We start from the raw sequence: 26,457 nt of genomic DNA on the forward strand, positions 1-26,457 counted from the left end.
AGTGGCAGAGACGGACTTTTACAATTTATAATATTATAAGTTACGGATATGGATTATTATTGATGCTTGATTGAAAAAAATAACTATATTTAAATAAATACTAATAAATAAGAAACTTTATCATTTCTCGGATCATTTAAGAATGTCAGCAGTTCCAATATTAATTTATACGTTCTGATATTATCACCACATTTTTATAATAAAATTTTAAGTGAAAACGTCCATGTTCTTCAAATAAGCATTTGTTACGTTACGTTTGTTTTTTAGGTCGTCTGACAAAACTTTACATAAGTAAAGTAAGAAAAATAATTTTCTGAAAATACTAGCAACATTGTTCATGTTGTGTTGGCCTATAGTTTGTTTACACGGTATAGCTAGGACATAAAATAAATTGGCACAAGCAAGGTAGGTAGGTACTATAAAACAGAAAAAGTTTAATTTATTATTTTTATTTAATTTTTGAAGGTTTATTTGTTAGCATAACCATGTTACATGATAAGATTAAAACGTTTATTGAAAATATTTTGAAATGTTACTTTTTCTATGAAATTGTATAAAAATGATGAACGAAAGGTAACATCGGCGGTCAACAAATACTATTAAAAACAATATTTAAAAATACTTTAAATAGCGTTTTATTTTAACTTGGCCATTCGGAAGGATTTTGATAAAAGCGCTGCGACTGCGCGGGCCGTGGAGGATGCAGCGCGTAGCTCGTAGCAAGGAGACGTAGCGGCCGTAATCGTAGCCAGTCGGATCCTCGCTACGGCGCGCGGTTCACGCACGGTCCCCGCACTAGTTAACCCTTCATCGTCGAACACCGCGGAATGATAACACGCGTGATCGCATGATCATTACTACTTAACAGTGACAGCCCGAGTGATTAATATTTGCATTAAACAGGTGAACATTGTTTTGTTAACTTGTCTTCGACTCTATTTCACGGTGTCTGCACTTTCTTTAATAGAAATCTCACTCCCTAGGGATAAACTTTTGGTACATCTACGGTTATTTGTCAACTTTTTGTACGTTATGGTTGGAATGTTTCTTTTTTATGGCCGTTGTCGTCGCTTTCGATGTGTTGGGAGTTATTTTGTAAGTGAAATAATATTAGTTATCGAAGTGTTCTTTGTTTGCCGTGTACGCCTTATTTAAAAGTTACCTATGGCTGCATAAGTGGTATGTTTTGTTTAAAAATAGGTACTTGCAGTGAATGAGCAGTAGAATCGTAGAAATATATGTAGTTTCTCAATAAAGCTCTTCATTGCGTAGGCTGAAGTTCATGGGTATACGTAGGTTTATCTTCTATACTACTATTAGCGAAGTTATCATTCAAGTCATATCTAAACGGAACTGATTTTTAATATTAGCTGCTATCAGGTTTATTCTAATATATTTTGTTTGATGTTTTGTATTTATTTCACTCGATCACAATTATTATATAGACCATTTATGTACTATGTTGTATTAGTAGAAAAATATATATATTTGGATAAAGTACAATTTATTTAAAATACTTTAACAAATAAATATTGCCATGTCGCAATTTATTTACAAATCACTAGCTTTTTCCCGGGGCTTCGCATGCACGTTTTTTCATCAGTTGTTTTTTTTTTTTCGGATAAAATGTACCTGTACGTCGTCGTGTCCTTCTACGTACTGCAATCTATAAAATTTCAAGATGAATTGGTCATGGTTGAGCACAACAGACTACTTAACCTATATTGAGTAGGTAAGTAAAACTTGAACGATGAATGGGCTCACATTCGCATACTACTTAATTTAAACAGAAATTGTTATAAGTAATGACATTTTTAAAATTCAAATAAACAGAAAAAGCAAATGATACAAGTTATGAGTGACTATTTACATGGCTATACATATATCTATATATATTTAGTTACTATGTTAAGAATTCATTTAACTGTTATTTATGTCCAATTAAGAAATACCAATGTCACAAAGAAACCATTCTGCCTGCTTCCGTACTTCGTTAGAAAAAGAGCGTTATCTGCAATGGGTGCAATTAACAATTCAGGCTGTATCTTCATTCATCTATTAAAGCGACATCTAATTAGTAAAAATGCTGCATTATGTAACACTCGAAAGAAAGTACGATTCGCTACTCGTGTGTCTGCGACCCTCGACTAAAGGCTCGGGTTTCAACTCAACATACAGCCTTGTTAAAATCTGTTTTTTTTTTTCTTTCTTACTTTCATTTCTCGGTGAACAATATATTCTTTTACTTGTAACTTAAACGTAAAACATTAGACAAATTAAAAATACCCCGACTTTCAATATTCATTTCGCTACAACTTATGAACTTATGAACTTATGAACGTCTGAACCGATATTCATGAAACATGGCTAAGAACACTCGGGATAAAATTATCTATGACACAAATAAAACTAAACAAAAATCGGTTCATCCATTTGGGAGCTAAGATGCTACGGACAGATACACAGACAGACACGTTAAAGTTATAACACCCCTCTTTTTGCATCGGGGGTTAAAAAGAATATTATTTTTACTGACTCAAACGACCTAAACGAGGCCAATGATAGAGCCATAATAAAGCCACATACTGATCGAAAATTATTCAATAGCCATTCCGACTCCATGAGAAGACTGATTTCATTAAATCAATATACGAATTATGTAATCAATATGCGTCATAAGTAATAGATTTTTGGTGCTAAACGCTAATGAATATAGCATATGTACCTAAATAGCGTACCGAAACTAAAACTATCGTAAATTGTCTAGGTATAGTCGTTTTCCTCCATATTAAAGGATTTTTATATTTATTGGAACGGAATATCGCATCGTACGATACACTTCAGACACAGCCAATGAGAGCTAGTGTTATCGTTTTTATTTATTAGCTTTTGCCCCAAGACTCGGCTCCCAAGGGTGTTCAGGATACTTTTACTGTTATAAGATCCCAGTTATAGTGTGTGTTAAATTTTCAAATATATATATGTTTTAACCAAAACGGATGAAGTAAATTGCCTACACTTTTTTTTCATACATTTGATTTGTGTTTGATAATATCAGTACGGTGTTGTGTTGGTCGTAGTAGGCTATGATTAAACTAAAGTTAAGCTACTAAAAGTGAAATAAGGTAAACATTTGCTTTTACTGAATTTTCCACATTCCACATATACAAGTCCATGTATGTACGTACTTAATGTACTTGTGTAATGACTTTGAAAAGACATGACTGTCTTTTTTGAAGGAATTGTATGTAGTTAAAGACATTATTATAAATAATATGGCTAAGGTGTTCAGAGCATTGTAAAATATGAACATTATCTCTTTAATGGCCCCTGTAACAACCACGTTACGACGGGCTGTCCTAATAATAGCTTGCTAGATGCTAGATGCCCCAGGGTTCATCGAGTTTTAGAAATATTAAACTAGCTATCCTGAAAGTATAAAACATCTTTCTGCAATGGTTTCTCATATATTTTATTTGGTTAATCGTGTTTTATATAATTTTTTTTCTATCAGCACTCGATTACAACCATAACACTTTTTTGTATGCTTTTTGACCATGTATTTTAAGTACTTTATTATACTATTAAAAATGCATAAAAAACCCTCTGGCATGATGGGAATCAACATTGTTTAAATGAGTTTCTTTCGGCATTTCTTCTATATCTAATTTGACGTGAAAATATGCCTTTCTGAATAAATTATTTGATTTGAGATTTGATCGGAAGTGTTTGTCACAAGAACACTGAATAACATTATGGACTGAAATTAAAAATTTCAGGTCCTAATAAATGCACGGTCGGCTGCAAAATTTCATACATACTTTTAAACCTTATTTCCCAGGAATAACTGTACCTAAGAGAAGAATATCTCTTTTATCGCCAATCACAGTCACGGCTGAGAGCGACAAATTTATCCTTTCAATGAAAAAAAAATGGAGTGATTAAAGAACTATAAAATAGTTTCATGCTGTCGACGACGTCACGGCGAAACTAGTCCTTTTACTTTTGATTGCTTTTTGTAAATAATAAATTACCTATTTCAAGCTGTTTTCACGACTATTTATAAGAGTAAAATTGGAGTTTAGTCATCGCTAATTGAAAACATTGAGCACTTTCTATGGATGTTTGTTTTTGACAAGTTATTAATGGAAATAAATTGTTAAGGTGATGAACAGCGTCGACCCACTTACTATTTAGATCAATTACGATCGAAATTTCGATTTACGAGCTTTATAAGTCGTTATATTTTTGTAGGCTAATGCATTAGTGAAATGCACGTGCAGGTATGCTTAAAGCAAATGTTGACGATACTCGAGCCTGTCTGATGTTTGCTTACTAGTAGAAACTTTTTTAATATCGTGAAACGTTCGAAATGGCTAAGTGCTGCGCAGTGAGGCTACAGCGCCCGTACTTTTTATATGGCATATCTTTAATCATTCTTGCAGTATAAATGCCACAAAACAGCAAAAAAGTGTACGCAGATACGGGTTCTGACAGTGACTTATGTGCAGTCCGCCCTTTCGCCTCCTCCTTGCAATCGTCATTGTGTTTAATTTTTTAAATATATATTTATATAGCGGTCTTCCTATTCACTGTCGCTACATAATATAAAAGAAAAGAAAATTTAGTTTTTTTTGTTGTCGCTACCTCTCATAAAGTGAGTTAAGAGTGCGGTTTTAGCATTTTAATCAGAAGACTTAAAATTGTATTAAAGTTAAACTACACAATCGTGTTAAGATGGCTATCTAACCTAATCCTAACTAATATTATAAATGAAAATGTAAGGTTTTTTTTTTTATTTGTTTGTTACCTTTTCACACTTTCATCTTGAAGTTTTGTATACATCTAGTTAAGAGTACGGAGGAGGATATGGGACTGGACTGGACTGGACTATCCATTCTGGAAAAGAACGTTGGAAATTTATTCGGCCTGGACCATGGGCAAAACCTATGCAGTTGGTAAATAAATTCAGTTAATTGCGTTAATTATACGTATCGATAATTTTGCTAACGATTCAGACAGCCTTTCATTAGTGGCGCTAATTTTATTTGGCCCGGACACTGACACGCAAAATAATGATGTTTTAAATTAACGTGTTCTTTTGGTGGAGCTACTAGTACATTTTATTCATATAAATATATTAACTTACAAGTAAGTGTAAGTAAGAACACCAATATCATAAATGTAAAAATATAAAATTACATTCATTTGTTAATGCTTACCAAATTTCTAAGAATAAAACTAGATATATCAGCTTCTGATAGCCTTATATTTAGATAATAAATTCATTTTCAAGACGAGACAACAAGTCGAGATTGTTTAAATACATTTTTAATCTAGTTTCTAAAGGCCGTTTAACTATATCGATACGTCAGCCCTATCGTACCCTATATAAAAGCAAGTCATTAAAAGCAAGTCATTGACTGTGGAAATAATAAAAGTTCGCAGAATTTTTTTCTCATTGAGTTTGGATTGGTCAATACGAGTACATAGTTATGCTCATCCTATATCTTCATATTCGTTTTAACATTTAAAACTGTACTTTTACCATATCCTCTGAGATAAAACAATAACCCAATGTAAGTTTTCATCAAAGTTGGATCGGGTGGCGAGGCTGGTGCCATAACGACCTCCGAGGTACTTTGGAACGCATTCCATATGAGATTGAAGTCGTATTACATACATCGATACGATAGGTTTAGACAGCGCCCTTTCCCTTTCCAACTATATTACATCGTTGAGTGTGCCAAAAATATTTTGTTTTCTACTTAATGTGATTATGTAATATTGATATTTATATAACCACAAATGTTTTTATATATTTATTATAGTATATTTCTTTATTTATTATAGTAATAGATAGCATTTTTTTTTTCTGCCGCAATATACATACATTTTAGGGTTCCGTAGCCTAATGGACAAAACGGAACACTTACACATTCATCATGTCTGTCTGTCCGTCAGCATGTCACAGCCACTTTGTATGTATTCTGTGAATTGCATTACGATTTTACACAAAAATAGAAAAAAAAAACAATAAATTTTGGGGACCCCATACTTAGAACTTATTTTATTATCAAACCCATTCTTTTGTGGTATCAATATTCAAAAACCGGTCTAGTGCGAGTTAGACTCGTGCACCGAGGATTCCGTACAAAATTTTGAAGATTCGGCTGTGATTTTATAACCTGCCGCCTGCCAAACGTCAACCCTCTTTGGGAATGCTATGGTTGCCTATTAGTCCCTTAGCGGTCCCGTAAAGCCATCTGGTGGGAATGGTGACAAGCGGGCGTATGCACTCATTTTGTAAGAAACTAACTAATTACAAATATCACTTGTCTCTGTGATATAACTATAAATTACCAATTTTCCGATCTTTTCCTATGTCAGTACGGTATGCCCCAACTTTTTTGGCAAATTTCATGATTCTTGTTCTACGGGAAGTACCCTATAGTTTTTGATTCCCTTGTGAAATCGCAAATATCGCAAAATATGCGACATAAACGGTCATATTTTTTGATCAAGTTAGAGTAAGTTAGATTTTGATTAAGTTAGATTTTTTCCCAACTGAAAGAGACGGTAGACCTAGGTATTTGGTATAAATTTCAACTTGATACCTTTACGCGTTCCTGAGAAAAAGGGTCTTGATAGACTGATAGACAGACTGACAACGAAGTGATCCTATAATGGTTCCGTTTTTACCTTTTGAGGTACGGAATCTTAAAAATGATATTGAGGTTTCTAATATATTTTTTTTCTAAACTGAATGCGCGAGAGACACTTCCAAAGTTGTAAAATGTGTGTCCCGCCTCTGTTACTTCTAAAATAAGAGAATGATAAAACTCAAAAAAATATATGATTATACTATGTAAACTTCCACCGAAAATTTTAACCGATTTTTTTAAACGTCATAAATCCTAAACCGCTTTAATTTACCTTTCATTCAATCAATGCAAAATTAAAAAAAAGATATACAAAAATCGATCAACAAGAACTTTTATGTTATGTTACTTGCTGCTACGGAACCCTTCATGGGCGAGTCCGACTCGAACTTGGCCGCTTTTTTTATTTAAGTACCTACAAAACAATTAGGCATAATGAGATGACAGATTTATTTGAGGCTGCTGTTATATTTTAAATCTATTTATAAAACTTTTAGCATAAAAAAACTACCCTACCATAACAGTATTTCCCCTAACTTTTACACCCATTCATTTCATGATTGATCTTTTCATGAAAGACTAGCTGTTGTTAGATGCACCGTCAGCAGTAGCTTATTTTTGGGTTATATACCTATTCCAAAATTTATTTTAATTAGTTCAGTAGTTTATCCGTGGCACAGCCGTGGCCATGTAACAGCCAGCCAGACTTTTTATTTATATGACGTGAAAGCGCGACAGTCAGTTTTTTATTTATATTAAGTACTATGGATTTTTGAGTCTACCAAAATGGCAAGCTGTATACAAGGCAATTACTGTCATTCGAATGCAATTATAATAACAGTCGTGAAATTCACCCTAATACAGTAACCGTATTAGGGTGAAATTCACGACTGTTTGAACGCGGTGTGTAGCGTTTCATTAGTGTCGCACATTTTTTTTAAATAAAGAATATATTTTTTTAGATTACACATTCATAAAATTAACATTGTACCAATAATTTACTTATTTATAAAATAGGATAATTAAATTGATTACTGTGTATGGTACAATTTAATAAACATTATGGTGGCGTTCAAAACGCTCGGGAAAGTCACCCATATTTTAATGTGCTTTTAAATATTGAAATAAAGAGTCGTTTGAAGACTTCGAGAAACAAAGCACGCCATGGCCAATCATTTGATGCTGACTGCTTGATAACTTCGTCGTCCGAAAGTACGGAGTTAATTTGTTTATCTCCCGGCTCTCATCTGGGAAACTAAATAACTTCTTGCTTAAGATCAAATATAAAATAAAGTGTTTCTCTGCTTTATGGAATAAAAAATAATTATTTGAATGAATGAATAAATTATTTGCAGGCAATTGGCAGTTGCAGTTGGCATGCAAATGTTAAACGTTAAAAATAACTAAAATAAAATACATTAGGTACAATAAAAAATACGCAAAAATTACGTCAATATTTAGTTAAAAATAATATTAGATAATTTATTGAAATTGATATTTTTTTACACCTTTAATATGTAATTTTATAGAAAATTAGTTTGGGATATACATGTAAAAATAAAAGTAACTATAAAAATGTTCGAATATAGCACAAAGTAGAATTGTTCTAGTAAGTGGGGTCAGATAAAACCTGTGATGGTGACGAATGCGACCCCCGCCCTTCAGCTGCTACCTCCCTTCAACTGCTGAGTTATACTCCAAATTAATTTCGGGATGCTGGCCATAAGAACTACATAAAGAAAAAGTGATATGGCGAATGCATTTCCTGTGCGACTGTGTAGTTAATTAATTTATGTTATTTTTTCCTACATTCTGAGTACTGTATTATAACAAAAATAGTGAAATAAAAAAAAAAACATTTTTCATTATACTCAAACCCGTGTAATAATGAAATAAGCAAATTTAATCCAAGAGAAAAATGTACTTTGTTAATATTAAAATAACAATGACATCTTTTTTTCTCTTAGTGTAAAAATACGTTATATACATGTCACATTCATTCATGTAACATTAAATGTACACCTACTCACGTTTTAGAAAGTAATCGACCCATGATGATTATTGAGTAATTGCCAAATATGAACGAACAAGCGTTCTTCTCACGCTCTGTTTTATCTCACATTGGTATCGAATACACTGTGGAGGTCCGATTTATTTTTTGGATCAACCACTGAAACCTTGGGGTTAGGTTTCCGGACGCTTTGGAAATGTAAGGTTAAGTTTCTATTCCCACACATAATGGCGGTCCCAGGGCCATGTCTGCAGCTTCAGTGTCGGCCATTGTTCCAACTATCAGATATAGTTTTTATGTTTTACTTTGTATTAATTTATTATTTATTGATTTAGTTATAAGAATATATAAAAATACTTTCATTGGCATTTGTTGGCTTAGTGTGGATAACCTGAAACATTCAGGAGAATATGGTTAGCAATTATCACTGACGTTTGTAAACAGACTGCCCTAGACAAGATTTCGGTCTCGGCGGTGTAGGTTAAATAAGGGTATCAAAGCAATCAAAATTAACATGAATGAACAACAAAAGAGTTCCATTCAAAGAAAATGGGTGAACGTTAAGAAATAAGCCCTCACAGGCATTATATAAACATTGCGAGCATCACCGTGCCATTCCCACAATATGTTGAGTTTTCAATAACGACACCATTTTGTGACATAAACGTGTTTACCGACATCTTCCGAATCATTGTACTTTATTTGCAAGTAGGACATTTTCTTGGAAATCCTTGTTTATTTATCAGTTGTCGATTACATTAGGTACATTTTGTGAAAAGAAACTAGAATTAGAAAAAAAAAACTAGAAAACAAGAATTTTGTTAGAAGAAAATTATCAATGTGCCAAAATTGCAGTTATAGTATATGTATGAAAATCTGAATTATTCTGTCTCACTTTTTTTCATTCCCGGTTGTGTTCAGGTCTCTGACGAATGTAATAATTCTATCTTACTACGAAATCAAAACCAAACACAAATAAGTACTTAGTTCTAATGAAGCATAACTAAGAGATAAGATTATGTACGAGTTAAATTAAATACAAGTCCATTTCAGTAATTCGTAGCGGGCTATCGTAAGTGACGTAACGTTTTATCGCTCCGCGTATTCATAAACCGCCCGTAGCTATCATTTATCAGGTGTTGTATCCCACCGGGGCAAACGTTTTACAAAACATTTATTTGCTACTGAGATTTACATGTGCGACGATTAATCGTATATAGAGCCTCTAGAGTGGCATGGCATTCGTTATTAGTTTTGTACTATTATAATACGGCGCAATTCAGAAGAGGCAAAAGACGACGTTTTTGTAGCTCTCTCATTAGGGTGGACAGTAAAAAATTCGCTCGTCCATAATTGCGAAAATCCACCGGCTAACCTTTATAGCGTCGGCATAATTTAACCTGGATATTACTTTGAATAGAAACGTACCAGCATTGCCGCTTTTATTGCCCAGACGGAATAGGTACAATTTTATGTTCTAAGTTGTAAAATTTATTGAAATGATAAATCACTGCGTTTATTTTAAACTCTGAATCTACCACATATTTAAAAATATGAATTACTTTAGTTTTAGTTATGGATTCGACAAAAGGATAGAAGTATAATAAAGTGATGTATTCATATGCTCTGTATTTTCAATATTTTCCTAAATCTTGATTTCATTATTCAATCAAAATCAGTAGGAAAAGAATGTAAAATAGGTGACGCTTTTAAGCTTGTATACAGTGAAGTCTATTTTTTGTTATATGCGCAACTTTTACTATTCACAAAAAACTCGAGCAACACGTCAAAAGTTGTATACAGAAAAAGCTCGTTCGTGTAACTCCTGTCGTAGCAATGCTACGACTATCTACGTACTCGTAGCTGTGCTACGTATGTACGTAGCTCCGGGTCGTTACGGTGACCACTTGCATTGTGCTTTACAATACAATCAGTAGTGCATGCATTGCATATCTGAATTTATGTTGGTAAAGAAATTATAGTTGATGTTCATTTAGATTACTTATAAAAATAGAGGTTACAACCTTATATAAGCTTCTATGTTTATTAAGACATTTCCAGGTAACCGATAACAACAGGTCAATTGTAATTATTATGTATGGGCGCGTCCAAATTATACCTTTTGATATCGCGTTTTATATGCGGGAAGGTTGGTAATGAGATTTGAAAAAGCCTTCCTCTGTCGCCGGATGTGAGCGGGGGCGCGGGGCGCGGGGAGGGGCGGTCACTCGTGGATGATCTATGCGATTTTTTATAGCCATTTAACTATGTGCTACGTATATTTTGCAGACAACGGTTAAGTTATGGAGCGCCATTTGTTTTCCTCATAAACGCTAAGGTATTTAACGGTGATGTGCTCGTTATGTTGCCATTGAGTATATAGTAATTGTTATTTTGCTGGGAGAAATAGGATACAACTTATACAATTCAATTGTGCACTCGATTAGTCTTTGTTTCAAAACGACATAAATGTTTTACTATTCAAATTCAATACGGAAAATTTATTAAATTTATGAACGGGTTTACTGAAAGTAAATATTTATCTACCATTGGTAAATAGTAAACAGTAAGGTAAATCGGTTTCGAAACGGTAGTAAACAAACAATTTGTATCAATCTAACCCGGAAGTCCCGTGTCATGGCGCCGTGTACGGTCATATTAAGTGCGATGGGAAATGGCTGCCCTGAGCGCACTTATTTTTAATTTAGTCTGAAATGGAAGCCTCCGAACTGAAGTTAACAGTATGAGAGTTGGAGATTATTAGTATCAAAACGATAACATTGGTTTTATTAAAACTACATAAAATTATCTGTACGGATTGTATGTTTTTGGAATGTTACCGAAAATTTTTGAGAATTAAGTTGTTTCCTATGTTAAATTTCGTGAAAAGAAACTAGAATTAACATATAGGAACATACGTTCCTATTTGTATGGACGTTCGAGATTCTCAAAGCATGATTAAAATAAAAAGTTTAAAAGTTTTAAAATTTCCCGAGAGCATTGATCTCAAGTCCTGACGCTTGGCAGAATAGAACAATAGCAGAACAGTGGCAGGCGAACAGTGTTCTCAGCTCGGTTACTCAGCCCCGAGGGAGCCTACTCGCAAGACGCTCGCACTAAATATTAGACGAAGCATCGTGTGCAGTTTCCCATACGCCACGATAACAAAGGACATTTTTCAAACGCCACCACGCGAATGTTTGGTTTTGTTTGCTAGATATTTCTTGTCATTTTACGACATACTGCAACGTGTATAAATAGCTTCTCATGTTTTTGTTCGGCCTCAAGTTACGTTACCTTTTATAAATTGAGTGTCCACTACGAACCACGGGTTACTAATGGGAATGAATTTGACAATTTATTAGAATTTGAACCTACGAAATATAAAATGGCAAAGCTGAAGTCACTAACTTGCTGTCTTTAGGCAGCAAAATAAGACTTACTGGAAAATAACCCTTAGAATAAATAGAAAAAAAAACATTAACAACAATTTTGCGCATCAATAGCCTGATATTGTCAAGCAAATGTTCGAGGAAATAAAAATAAAAAGGAAGCCGCGACGGGAACGTTAACAAACGCGAAGTTTTACCTTTGTTTCGTTTTACTGCCAACATAATAAGCTACATCGCGCCCCGCTCGCCGGCGCGGCGCGCCCGCTGCCGAATGTGTTCACGCTCTCTATAATGGCATACATTATGGATAACATAGAATTAACACTTGCAATTACTCATATTTACTTATTTAATAATTATTCAACACCTTACATTACATACGAAACAACAGTTAATGTATTACTATATTATGTTAGTTTGTTGAATTGAACCATAGAAAATTCAAATTTGTATTCGTATGATATGATTAGATAAATTGTACTGATTTGAAAAAAATACAAAATGACCATTTATAGAAACATTTAAGTATAATAAATAAAGGTATGTTCATTATTTTATTCAAAATTGATTGACCTAATTTGTGTATTTACATTATATTTAGATTATCAAACTAAATGATGAAGGAATTATGTGTCTGAATTCGGGATACACAGTCACATTTTTAATGTATAAAAAGTTTTGATTCTATATAAAAACCGGCATGTTGGTTTTTATATAGAATCAAAACTTTGTATACGGATGAATAGTGGCTCCAATAATAGAGCTAACATGCAAACTGTTAACATATGAAAAGTGTAATGTTTATTCATAACTTGCATCGTTTCTATATAATATATTCCACAGTTCACATAGTTATACAGTCAGTGTTTTGTGTGGATGATGACTACGAATTCCCAACGTACCTTCCAGTGCCGATCACTCTAGAGTGAAGAAAGAGTTCAGTACGAGTAATAATTCACATAATCAAAACTAAAACTTCAGAGTTAAACTTGTAAACTCCTTATTTTACAACAATGGCCACTTTGACGTTGCGTCTCCTAAACAAATATTGTCTTTCTGTCAAATAACTTAATGGTGTTTGTTCTGCGCAGTCGATAGAAACTCCAAATTTGTATAAAATATATGTACCGTTCGGTTGTTTGATTTAATTTCTGCTGGATGTTTCTTAATTAAAATATAAATGGAAACACAGAAGCGAAATGACATCTATTAAGCCTTCGGTGACAATGGCACCGTTATACGCGCGGTTACTGCAGCGAGGGGACTAGGAATTTTATGAATATTATGTCGTGTTATTATGGCATGAGTGAAATGATTTCAATTATTTGTCTTCGTCCTTTTCGTGCAATGTTCTACTAAGTTTTACGTTTTAGTGAAACTTAGAAATTGCTTTTCGTTTCACTGTAGCTACAGCTGTGATAACAATTAACTTTTTTATGTTTTATCGAGTGTCTCCGTAAGTAAACTATCGGTCGTTATGAAATTTGTAACTCAAATTTATTTAAATGAAATATTCTTCAAATTCAGGATGGACAAAATTTTATTTTTATACAGTCTATTACTTACTGATTTCAATATATAATATACTTTGTTCAACTTAAAGGCGTGCGACTGTTGCCATATTGGTAATCTATCAGTAGAAGTAGAATTAAAAAATCTCCCGATATTGAATCGTATCTAAATAGTAATAGATCAACATTGATCCCATGGGGAATTACACACAGCCAGACAAACATATATAGACTCATCAACTTATAAAACTAATATGTGTAGGGATTTGAAACGACATAGCAGCCAGGTTAAAAAAAAGTCAAACAAAAGTGAAGCGATCAACAATAGACGTGGTGCAGTCTGCGTTGTTTTGGCCGATGTTCTTTGACATGGAATAAAAATTGGGATGACGTAAGTTCTGGAAGTTCGCCTTTCAGCGAGTGGACGCGTAAAGCTTTTATTTTTTGCACGGCTTTGTTGCCCGAATACCGAGCTTGAGTTGTAGCTATTCTGAATGTTAATCAAGCGATGAGGGGCGCTCGCTGTCCATCAGTTATTCATGTCATAACGACTTCTCCCTTGATACTCTTTTAGCGCCCATCACCCTACACCGCCTTTGAAATTGTACATCATACCTAAATAACCACAATTATTAACCGGCTAATGTATTCTCAGCGCGGACTACCCTTTATTACTTGAACTTAATTGTGTTTAGAAATAGGTAGGTATCCAAGTTCCCCACCGGCTTCCTCAAAACAACTGTTAGTTACAGGGAATGCTACTTTGTGGACTTTAACCGCAAGTTGTTACTACGGCGCAATTTGCTTTAGTTCGATGTCCATCATGTCTTAAAGTTTTTCAAACCTGGCTTTAGATGATCAAAGTTTGTGCTTAATTGAAATATTCGTTGATCAAAACATTGAAAAGTTTCTTAAGAGACTCAAAAGCTATATAATAATATGGCAGTACTCTCGCTAACATAGAATACCGTCATTTCACAAGCAACTTTTACATCAAGCTTTTAGTTTTGACAGTGTATTTTACGGTCACAACAAACATTATGCTCATATCGTATATAATATATCATAGGACAATATAGAATTCAGCTCGCGGACACAGATTATATAAAACTATAGAACGCATGAGCGTTCGCCCGGGGGAAGATTTGTGTTGTGTGTTGTCGACGACAATGGTGTCGTAAACCAACATATGTACGGCAAATGTGCGCTTTTCTTCGTAAGTTTCGCACATTGGGACGGATGAGACCGCATATAAAATAAACGGTATGAAGTATGTGGAAACTTTGGCAATGTTTTACTGACACGTATTCGTGTTATGTAGATGAAAACATACAACTTTTGTATTGCTATTTTATTAAATATTGATTTTGTACAATATTATTGATTGTGTGGCTGCTTTGCGTGCATGCGTTATGTAATAATAACTATTTTGTATAAACAACTGCAAAGTAGAAAAATGAAATTGTTTAATTGAAAAAGTGTAGGTCATACAAAGTACTTAAAAATAGATAGCTCAATCGACAGAAAAATAAAGCGGAGAAATCGAATGCATACAAAATCAGCTATCATCCCGCTTGGTTTGGATAAGTAGTTTAGAATAGCATTAATGAATCGAGTCCGCGCTGCGGCTCATCCATATTGACGCTCAAACGTAATTGGAGACGATTTCATAGAAAAAATTCCACTATTTTTCTAATACTTTTTCAGAAATAAGATTTATTTCCTCTAGACCTAGTTATAAAGGTGAATATTGTTATTCCTTTGTCTCCTATCACAATGATACATACTTAATACTCTATAAACGAATCTATGGACTCAGGTCTGCGCTTATCGGTTGCGGAACTGGGAAATCACTTAGATGGAGCGATAATATGACAGTTTATATAGTATAAACTATACACCTCATTAGTATAACAGTTATTAATATTAGTGAAGTCATGATGTTTTAAGATCATCCTTGCAAAAAGTCAGATATTTAGCCGAATGAAATATTAAATAAATAAGACCTATAAAATAGCTACTCTACTTTCCAGTACTTTAAACTACATACATTTCAAAAAGATTTCTTAAGCAGTTAAAGCGTGAAGAGGTAACAAACAAACTTACTTTCGCATTTATAATATTGATTAGGATGTTTGGATTAGAACAAACATGTAATAAAACATACAAATATTCAATACGTTATCCTTGTATTGTTTTTTGATAGCTGTAACGAACGGGAAAAATTTTCCCCAGCGGTCGTCGTGCATAATATATCTACGAAGTACGGGCTCAATAGCATCTTATGATATATTGTTGTGTTTCATTGAGTAACACTTTTTTCAGCACAATACCTTCTACTTCTCCTGATTACTTTTTTTAACACCAATCGTATATTCGCAGCAAGTTGGGATGAGAAATAGAGCCGGTTTTCAAAGAAATGTAAATCACAAAAAGCGAGATGTTATCTTATTATCTTTATGTTATCTATAATTTTTGTTTATAACATTTCGTGAAATCGCATTGTATAAATTTGGAACACAATAAAACTGTTGTATCCAGTCGCATTAATGTTACGATATATTGTGTTCAAACAAATGATATGATCACAAAAGAGCGAGAAATCATTACAGACTCAATTTATTACTTTTATTGCTATAGTTTGTAACGGGCAGATTTATAATCGTGTATTTAATTACTGCAAGTATGTAATTAATTGAACCATAGCTTGCTATTAATATTCTTTTGTGGTTTTATGGAACAAAGGCTGGTGCCATCCATTACATGGACTGATTTACACCAAAATCTTCGCGACAGATTTATTATTAAAACCATTAAAATGTATATTTTTGGCTCAGCAAAAAAGGGAAGGCCTGCTCGTACAGGTATTATATGACACGTGTAATCTTACTCGTCTTGTGCAAGATTATTTGTGTCAGCATTTACCTCCTCGCTTATCTCGGGGTAATGGGCAAAAACCTCCTACAACATTTATATGTATCTCTTCGGAGGAAACAATGCGGTTCTAATGCTCACACGTTAGAGTAATATAAAATCATCAATCGAAGAATTTGACGACCCTTGTGGCGTGCGTGACGGTCATAATGCCGGGCTACCACTCTGTAAGTTCCAGTTCCCAGGTTCAATTACCGGTCAGATGGAATTAGAAAATGATATTTTGCAATTTGCCCTTGATCTTAGAAGACGAAGTATATACATATTTATATCTAAGAAGATATAAATATGTATATGCATATACATATTTGTAATATGTATATACATATTTATATCTAAGCTATATAAATATATATATGCTTCAAATAAATTCAAAAATTAATTTATCGAACTAACCCTAAAGTAATTTAGGGGTAATTCAATCTTTGTGACTTGTTTAATATTAACATCAAAAAGTAAGCTTAGGCTGTCAAATGCCTAGAGAGTTTTTTAGCTTTATTATAATCGTACGACATATGCATGTAGGCGTACTCTTTGAACAATGTTTTTATGACATTAAAGTAAAATTACGTTTACAAATGGTACAAATAACGAAAATAATAAAATAAGAGCAATGGAATTGAGGTCAATTACTGCACCCACACAAACACAATCACACATACGAATTGAGATTGATAACACTGCCACCACCACAATGGAATGAAGAGCGGTTGCCTCTGAGGGGACAACTGGTAATTTATAAACCAATTTTGCACAACACCATACCAGTGCTACATTTAACCTAGATAAATTAAGCTAAAAAACGGGGTCTGAAAAATATGAAAATAGCCCCATTTTGTTTAGGCATAGGTCGTTGCTAGAATAAACTAGGACAAACTTGTGGGTTTCGATTATTTTTTGCTATTAATCAGCTTTTTAGTATAAAAATAAATCATTTCATGTGTGCATTCCAATTTTCTTTACCGTTTACAAATTGAATACTGACTTGGAGTAGACCAAAGTGGGTCAGGTCACAAAGGCCGAGCTACTGTTTACTAAACGATGAGAGAATGTTTGCATGAGCTAGTCGCATTATTGTCCTAACGACTTATAATCTGTGCCCTTTAGGATAATCCTGCGCCGCGCCTCACTGTACTAATCCCATAAATTACGTGGCGGCGACCGCGGCTACCGAACTTTGGAAGTTTCGTGCCAAAATGTCCACCGACCACGATCAGATCTAAACTGTATTGTCTAACTGCAGAATGGCATTAGTGCCGCATACGCTTTATGCAGCTTATTTCTATGCCATATTGTTGTGCCAGATCTACCTATGGCTGTGCGAGATTTTACTTATTTGTGTATCGATTGCGATAACTCTCCCGCTTATTATTTCGATTTCAGTATGTAATGTTACATTATATCGCACATATTGAACGAGTTTGTAATAAACTCCGTCAATTCTTAGCAAATTTTAGAATCATCAGGGATCGTATACTCTATAAAGTTAAATTAATGCTGTACAACTCTCTTGCACATTCGTATATTCAATATGGTCTCAGTAGTTATAGTCGTACATTTAAAACTTATCTCGATAAAATTTATAAATTGCAATTGAAGATTCTAAAACATGTGATAAATAAAAAAACAAGACGTCAGTTCACTCAAAATGAAATTGGCTTATTCAAACATTGCAAAATACTGCCAGTGCATTCTCAAATGACATGTAACTTTCTAAAAGAACAATTTTTTAATAACACAGTTTGTCACAAAGTAAATCACCCTATATATACTCGAGCTGTTGCCAGAGAGAAACTGTGCACGTCTATAGCCAACAATACGTACGGGCAGAGGACAGCGCGATATCTCCTTCCGAAATTAGTTAACGCACTACCCACCTCTGTAAAAAATGACTTAACTCCTAAAAATATTAAAAATAAACTTAAGTCCTACTTTATCGAACAATTGTGTTAGATTGCAACTTACTACTAGGTACTTGTTTTGTTTAAAATGGTCTACGTACGTGGTTCCTATATTACTGTTAAGTGATTAATACAAAATATTTTATACTACTGCTGACGTTGATGCTCACTGTGGACAAACCTCTGTGGTTTTTGTCAGTGTTCTTATATTATGTACTATATATATTTGTTCTTTATATGTGAAATAAATATTAAAAAAAAACATATTTTAAAAAATATTTTTTATTACTCTTACTTGGAGTGTATGTATGATTCGAGCATATCGAATGAGAAAAGCAAAATCCCACCTGCTGGTGGGAAAAACTTATAGTAATATTGATCAAGGGTGGGAAGTAAATTTTAAGGTTTATGCTTGTTTTCATAGAAGTTTATATTTTAGAAATAAATATTCTTTGAAACATTACATTCATAGAAGTTTCATAAAATTTTGTTTTGTATAAATAAATATTGTATAATAAATATTTATTTCTCAGATTATTTTTAAAATTATGGTTTAAAAAAATATTTACAAGAAATTAACACATTCGATTCAATTTTTTTAATTATGTTTAAAATCAGTGTTTACAGAAATGGGTCACATGTTAGTTTATATTTCTCCTGACCTCTTTATTCTTCGGAGTATTCAATAGTATTCATATCATGGTTTAGACATGTGTTAAATACATGTAAAAGGGTCCTTACAGCATTTGTTATGATTGCATGTAATCTCGTCTCTTTGGTTACAGAGACGACCGTCACACAAAGGTTCTCATACGTTTATAATATTTCAACCGTTAACATGTGTCTTATTTTGTTGATAGAAACACTTTGAAGTCTTCCGCACAAATATTTTCCTATGTGACACAAAAGGGTTATTGGTTTCGAAATCGCCTGCCGGGTTTAAATGTATCTGAAATGTGTTTTTCGTTTTAATACTTTCGTTTATTGCCAGGTGAAAGAATGAAATACATTTTGAGATACATGTTGACAAAATTAATAGCAATAATCATTCGTATTCTTACCGGATTCGTTAAGCGTGTGAATGAACTTAACTTTTTTTAAAGAGCAATATAATGGATAAAAAAAATATTCTGAATAAGTTGTAATTTTTTAACCTCGTACGATCTTCGGTATCATTATTATGCAAACCATTGTTGAGGATTTCTCTCATCGAAAGCCAAATAATATAGAATTATTTATAACAAGCTATCGCACAAACATGGCAAATTACTTACCACTACACTAGGTGTTGTGTCTGTAGAATTCAACTTTACTATATTCTGATTCAACCTAACCGTACACTGCAAATGTTGGACATTCGGTTTGTGGTCAATGTACATTGCCTTGTCCAACTGTGGAATTTGAAACTACATTTTATTTGTCCTATGTTGCATGTTAAACCGACGAACACAAAAATAGTTTTAGTTGGATAATTCCAACTGTTTCTGTGCTCGTTTAAATATGTACTATTATATATACCTGTATGTCGTGTCATCGAGCGGGATTTGGAGTTAACATGGTACCGTGCATGCTCTCGCTGCGATGACACGGCCCGCCACTCCTATGATTGATCGTGCAGCCCGCTACCAATTAAACTTGTCCACTACACTGGACGACGTAAAATTCGCCAAGATAAATTGGACGCAAAATATTTGACGTGGCCTAAATGTGCGGCGTTTACGTTTGATTGCCAGTGAAAACTATGCTTTTCGCTCCTCGTCAATTTTAGACAAAATTTATAACACAAAAAAAGTTTATTTTCGGTGCTACATATATAAATATTTTTAACCCTGTAAAAATGGGTACTTATTAGTTTAATTTAATGATTATGGTGATTTTATAAAATTGTTAAGTCTCTTATTGTCTCATTGAATAAACGAACAAAACTGAAATGGCATAGTAAAAAGTGTTAGAAATAACATTTAGGTTTAACAGCTCCTGTCTACTATGATATAAGACTATTTCCAAGGTATTTATTATATTATCTTCGTTAATATTTGACTTTAATCATGAGTATTGTTACACTTGAAAACTGCAAAATTTACGTATAGGAAGATGAAAATAACAAATAACCCACACCATATCCTGACGATATATCATTGTGAAGCCTCTTGCGAGGCGTTTGAAAAAATTAAGCATATTCATAATATTTCCGCTCGCTGTTTAAGCGTGGTTTAGTTTAAAAGCGTGTGCGTCTTGGGCGGGAATAATGGGGCTCTGGAGAGTCGTTCTGGCAGAATCTGCACACAAAAAGGCATAAACATACTCCTGCAATTTTAACTTCTTGGCATGCTGCTCCAGCGACACAACGTGTGTTGATTCCCATTCTGTGTCTGTTGTGTGTGCTTTTTGTGTATTCTTTTGTAGACTACTATATCAGTATATACTATATACTATAAATATGATGTACGGAGAAGGCAATGGCAAACCATTCCATTAATAGTGCCAAGAAAGTTGTGTGTGTTCACGTAATGACCACGATCCTCAGCCTGAGGTATATGACTATAAAGAAAATATGATGTATCTGCAATGGAGTTTTCTACATTATTATGTTTTATTATGTTTTGTATATTATAGATTAAGTTTAGTGAATGGTTAGATATTTATCATTACATATTACATGCACAATATTGCACTCGTGCAAAGCTGGGGCGGGTCGCTAGTTAGATGAATAAATATAAATATTGACAGGTTAAATGGGTCAAAATTCTTTGCAAATATTTCGATCACTCAAAAAGTTTTGGTGAAAAAGCGAAAGCACCAAATTGTAGACCATCGGAAATTAGTCGGCCAGTCAGACCATAGAAATATCGAAGTTATATGTAATATGTTTCAAATTTATTGATTCGCTCAGTTCGTTGTTGAAATATGAATGATGTGTTACTCTATGTAATAAAACTATCTGCTTGATAATAGAGACTATGTGTACAGGTAATCTACATAGTTTACCAACTTTACTGAAATGGGCACTGACCCTAATATGTACATACATATTAGGGTCAGTGCCCATTTGAGCCACGAAGCGCAGCGAAACAGTGCTTAATGTTGTTATTTAATATCTGGAGAATCCACGTCGTCGAATACTGTGAAATCTGGTTAATTCTTCATTTACCTAAAACTTTCGTCATCATAGAAGGAAATAATATATTTTAGAATACATAATATTTCTAGATAGACACCATACCACTTGTTAGAAATACCTGTTACCACAATATATAAATAGTCGTAAAATGGTGGAGTGCGCCACATCAGTAATGGGTTGTCAGATGTGCCTTTTGAGGAATATTTTTAAACCAGTTGAATTGAGATTGGCGATTATCAAAAGGTTTTGAAGGTGTACAAAAAGTACAAACTATCAAAATGAAATTTCCGATAAAATGGGTAAATTACAATCTTTTTTTATGTAAAGGTTTATCGAGTACAATTACAGAAACGATACAATTATCCAGAACTCCTAAAAAAAATCCGTGAAAACATGAAAACTTTATATCTGCCTACATGAGGTTGAATCCAAGACCTCCGCCTACACGGCACCTAGCATTGCCAATTATAAAATGAATATCAACAATAAAAATCCCTACTCCAATGTATCGCAAGCAAGGTCAGTTAGGCAGAAATAATGCTATGTGAAATGGAGCTCTGACTCGCAAAAATCGAGACGGATGGTTCCTTTCGATTTGTGATAATCTATAATTCAATCTTCAGGTTTTTGGTAAGTCATACAATTTAAAAATATAACTCCGGAGGTTGTTTGATGAGACTACAACTTTGCAGGTAAAACGGCAGCGCAAGTGTGTTCCCCTGGGGCTGCCAGCTACAACCTATCAAGTCCTCGTTTTCAATTTCCGTTTAAGTATAATTGAATCAGACTTGAACATGATGCTCGTTTTACTTCTTTATAGACAAGTCATAGACTACATTTTTATCTGAAAAATCAATTTGGTCTAAGTTTAAAAACTTTTAGGTTTGTAATTATCTTCCAAATGAACGAATGGATTACGACCTGTTTCATTACAATTATTTTATTTATTTTCTTTTCCTGATGAGTATTATTGGAATCTATGTATTTGATATTTATTTTCCCCGTAAACTTTTAGGTAGTATCAGCCTCAACGTGTAGAACTATTGTAATTTTTTTTAACATTATTATGTGTAATCATTAAAAATGAAAGTGAAAAAGTTAAGTTCATGGATAGCATAGAGGTGCAACTATTTATCAAATCGATAGATTCAAATATCAAACGAATTCTAGATTTAAATTTTGTTTTGACATTAACAAAAATGGTAACACACTCGCTCAATCATTATTTTTTTGTTTTCCATAAAAAATTGTACCTTTTTGAATTAATTTCGGATTCTAATATTTCTTGAATTTTGTCTGCAGGCCGCTGTAGAGTGATGGAGGTGTGCAGGTGAGGGCGCGCGGCGGGCGGCGCGGATTCCCTGCGTCCGCCCATGGCCTCTGCTTTTACCCTCAGGTACGTTCTTCTTTACTAATTGACTATTTTCCGACTAGTCAAATCATATAGGTACTAATGTTAAAAATTCAAATTTATAGAACTTCTAAAATTTAGTATTACATCGATATCGTATGACACTCACAATGTTGGAGTCAAGAAGTATTCCTTATATACTTTAAACATAACTAAATACCTATTGTAAATAGCGGAATTAATAAAACTGATCAATTAAAAAGCGTTTTCGTCAATAGCCAATTGCAACCATACTTATAATTACAAGCGTTCCATCTGGTCCGTGCGTTGTTGTAATTTGGTTAGAACGCGAACAGGCTATTATTGCGCGAACTAAGTAGAATGGAAATGTCCCCCGATTCGTATTTTTCTGGCATCCGATATCATTCATGCAAAGATGGGTATTGGCCCACATATTGATGTAAGGCAATATGTAACGATTGCACATCACGCAACGCAGTTAATGTGCAATCGTTACATATTGCTTTTAGGTACCTAGATGGCGAATTAAAAATATGAGTCGATCGACTGATGGTGATGATAATTGTGTTCATTAATAGGACAACGCGTTATTTTCTCTGAATAAAAATTGTGAGTTTAACATTTTAACGCGCTGATCACAGCGCCAATCTAGTTTGCAGTTAAAATGTAATGGTCTTGCCGTCTTGGTTAAAATTATCTGGTTTATTTAGATCGCAGACACAGATAGCCTGTAGATAGTGTAGCAATTTGTATAATAAGAGGCGAGAAAACATTTTGACTTTTACTAAATTAGATGTCATTTTTGCTAACAAAATGATTTTTTAATCAACATGAATTAAAAATCAAGAAATAGGAAGATGTAAGGAACGGTTACTGCTCACTACCATTTATTCTCTTCAGTCCTGTCTTATAATGATGAAACGTTTTTGATAAAAAAAAGCCACAGAATTGATGTAGATTTGGGATTCATCTAGATTCTGCCAAAACTAGATTTTGCCGTATTTGTGCCATTTTGGATTGAAATAGTATAGTAAAGAGTACTGTTGAAGTAAATACTCGTATCAAGAATAGGTACAAAATCAAAGAAAAGAGTGACCTATGTTCAGCAGTAACCAAAGCTAGGGCTCAGAATAAGGTTGGCAAATTTCCTCAGATGGGCGGTGCAGTGGTTGGTGACCGCGTTGGCCTGGAGTTCACTATGCGGCGCGGGGCAGGTCCACAGCCCCGGGCTGGCCCCATCGCTGGCCCCACCTTGTCCCACGCACTGCATCTGTCTCTCTCAGTCGCAGGTGATTTATTGAGATTATCTTTATTCCACCAAGAGCAATTCCCGAATATGGAGCTAGCTGCGGTGTATGTGTTGGATAGTCAATATAATAAAAAAATGTGATGAAGATTTGAATTTTCAGAAGTACTAATCAGATATTTAAGTATAATCCTTAAAAAGAAAATTTTTAAATTAGAATCTTTTCGATTCACCATTCAGTCCACCAGCTAAACGATATTTAATGTGAATATAAACTTTTGATGCCAAATCAACATTAGTAATTTAAATATGTTAAGATAATCTTATATCAAGTAAGTCGAGTAGTAAAACAAATATAGAGATTTAAAATCGGTGAAAACAATTGACAAACATAATTTTAATGTCGCCAAATTCCGATCGATTTAATACCAGGATGCATAAGCTTTATAGCAAATGAACGTTAAATTCGATTGGACCTCCATAATCGAGATGAGTTTGTGTGAATATGTATGGATGGACCTGGTTGAAATTGATATTTGTTTTGGTCAATTATTTGTGAAGCTTAAGTTTGGAACAATTCAATCAAAATATAAACGTGCGTCAGTGAGCGTCACCGGTGATATTTTGGAAGGGATTAATTTTATTGGCATTGCAAACAGTGGAAATGGCGTAACGGACTAAGTCCGTGACGAGCAAAACTGATATTTTTAGGGATAGGTACATTTGATATTTATACAGTTAGGATTAACTTTTTATTGAGCTATTGTTTATTTTCAGGTGGTGTGCAACAGCGCCACGCTTCGCGGCGTGCCTTCGGCTCTGAGTCCGAGCGTCACGCAGCTGTCGCTGTCACGCGCGGACCTGCGCGTGCTCCGCTCCGACGCCTTCGCTCACTTGCGACAGTTGCGCCGGCTCGCGCTCGACGCCTGTAATCTCACGCGCATACGTCCTTTTGCATTCCGCGGTTTGCCACGTCTGCGAGAGCTCTACATACAACACACGCCGCTCGCGACCGTCGATGCATTTGCGTTTGCAGCTCTTCAAAACATATCTTCTATCGTACTGACTCATAACAGGATCGCTCAAATCGAGGGCTACGCGTTCGCAGGAACAAACTTCATAAAACTAATTTCCTTAAAGAATAATCCAATTAAACGAATTCTGGCGCACGCATTCTCGGGATTAAAGGACGTCGTTCAAGTAGAACTCCCTTCAGGAATAAGGTCAATTGAACCGATGGCATTTGCAGATTTAGAGGGTATTGGAACTTTAGAGTTAGCATACATGGACCTGCCAGCAGTGGTTTCGGATACTTTTCGTGGACTAACACGAGTTGGACGGCTCGGTCTTCGCGAGTCAGATCTCGGGGTGATACGCGTGGGCGCTTTTGATGGCCTGCAGCATGTTGATGTTTTGGAGATGTGTAATAACAAAATAGATGCAGTAGAAGAGCTGACGCTGGTGCAGAATAACAGCGTGCAGACTTTCAGACTGACAGGTAATCATATGTTACTGACACCAGAGTCGGTGATGCTGGAAGTGGAGAACATCGTTATAAAAGGAAACCATTTACCATGTGATTGTGGACGGGATCCCTTGGCTAATCCGCTGGCGTTGACTCAAGAATTCGCAGAGGAAAATTTCTGTATTTCGCCTCTGAAAGTTAGAGGGCGAAGTTTAGCAAGCGCGGCGTCAGGCGGAGCGGCGTGTCGCGGGGAGGCGGGGGGTAGCGCGCGAGCACGCGCCGCCGCCGGCGCCGGCACGCTGCTGGGCGACTCCCTCGCACTCCCCAACCTGACTCTCACAGTCACCATCATTACTCTTCTCGCGAGTAGCTAACCGCCCTCGGTGTTCAATTATTGTGTATCCATTTGTAAATATTGTAATATATCTAAGCGAGTATAATGATGCGAAGTTTTACATTGAAAGGGTCCGTTCATTGAGTATACGTTGGACCATGAATAAAAAATTTGCCTTTGGACTAGATTGTTTTATTAATACCTCCTTTAAACTTACCTCCTTTAAACCAGACAGATATTAAATGTAAGATGGAACTTCTATCTACTGTAATCTATTTAGATTTGTTTGATTTCAGTAAAATCATTAAAAAACTAGTAATAACGTATCAACTTCAGATTCAAAACTAATAAAAAGGGAATCAAGCTTGACGTTAACTCGTTAATCTAATCAGGGAATGACATCTCCAAACCGGCAACCGCAAATCATGCCATTTGGAGATTTATGAGGATATAAAAATAGCGTTTATCTGTATTTCTAGTCAATTAGCGGACGACATCAGATAGCGTT

The 26,457-nt window shown here is 34.5% G+C and overlaps 1 protein-coding gene across 2 annotated transcripts; it reads left to right on the forward strand.

Moving 5' to 3' along the window:
• The first annotated feature begins 757 nt into the window (after positions 1-757).
• LOC128669592 (uncharacterized protein) lies at positions 758-26,123 on the forward strand. 2 transcript variants are annotated; one of them, XM_053744505.1, is made up of 4 exons: positions 758-903; positions 22,835-22,928; positions 24,058-24,193; positions 24,928-26,123. In XM_053744505.1, exons 2-4 carry the CDS (start codon positions 22,906-22,908, stop codon positions 25,987-25,989), a joined length of 1,221 nt encoding a protein of 406 aa, XP_053600480.1. In that variant the 5' UTR covers positions 758-903; positions 22,835-22,905; the 3' UTR covers positions 25,990-26,123. The 2 variants fall into 2 exon arrangements, with proteins under 2 accessions (XP_053600480.1, XP_053600481.1); XM_053744506.1 differs by lacking the exon at positions 758-903 and adding an exon at positions 918-1,095.
• Positions 26,124-26,457: the final 334 nt, after the last annotated feature.

This window comes from Plodia interpunctella, chromosome 4, assembly GCF_027563975.2.
Source record: "Plodia interpunctella isolate USDA-ARS_2022_Savannah chromosome 4, ilPloInte3.2, whole genome shotgun sequence".
In the NCBI taxonomy this organism is placed as follows: domain Eukaryota; kingdom Metazoa; phylum Arthropoda; class Insecta; order Lepidoptera; family Pyralidae; genus Plodia; species Plodia interpunctella.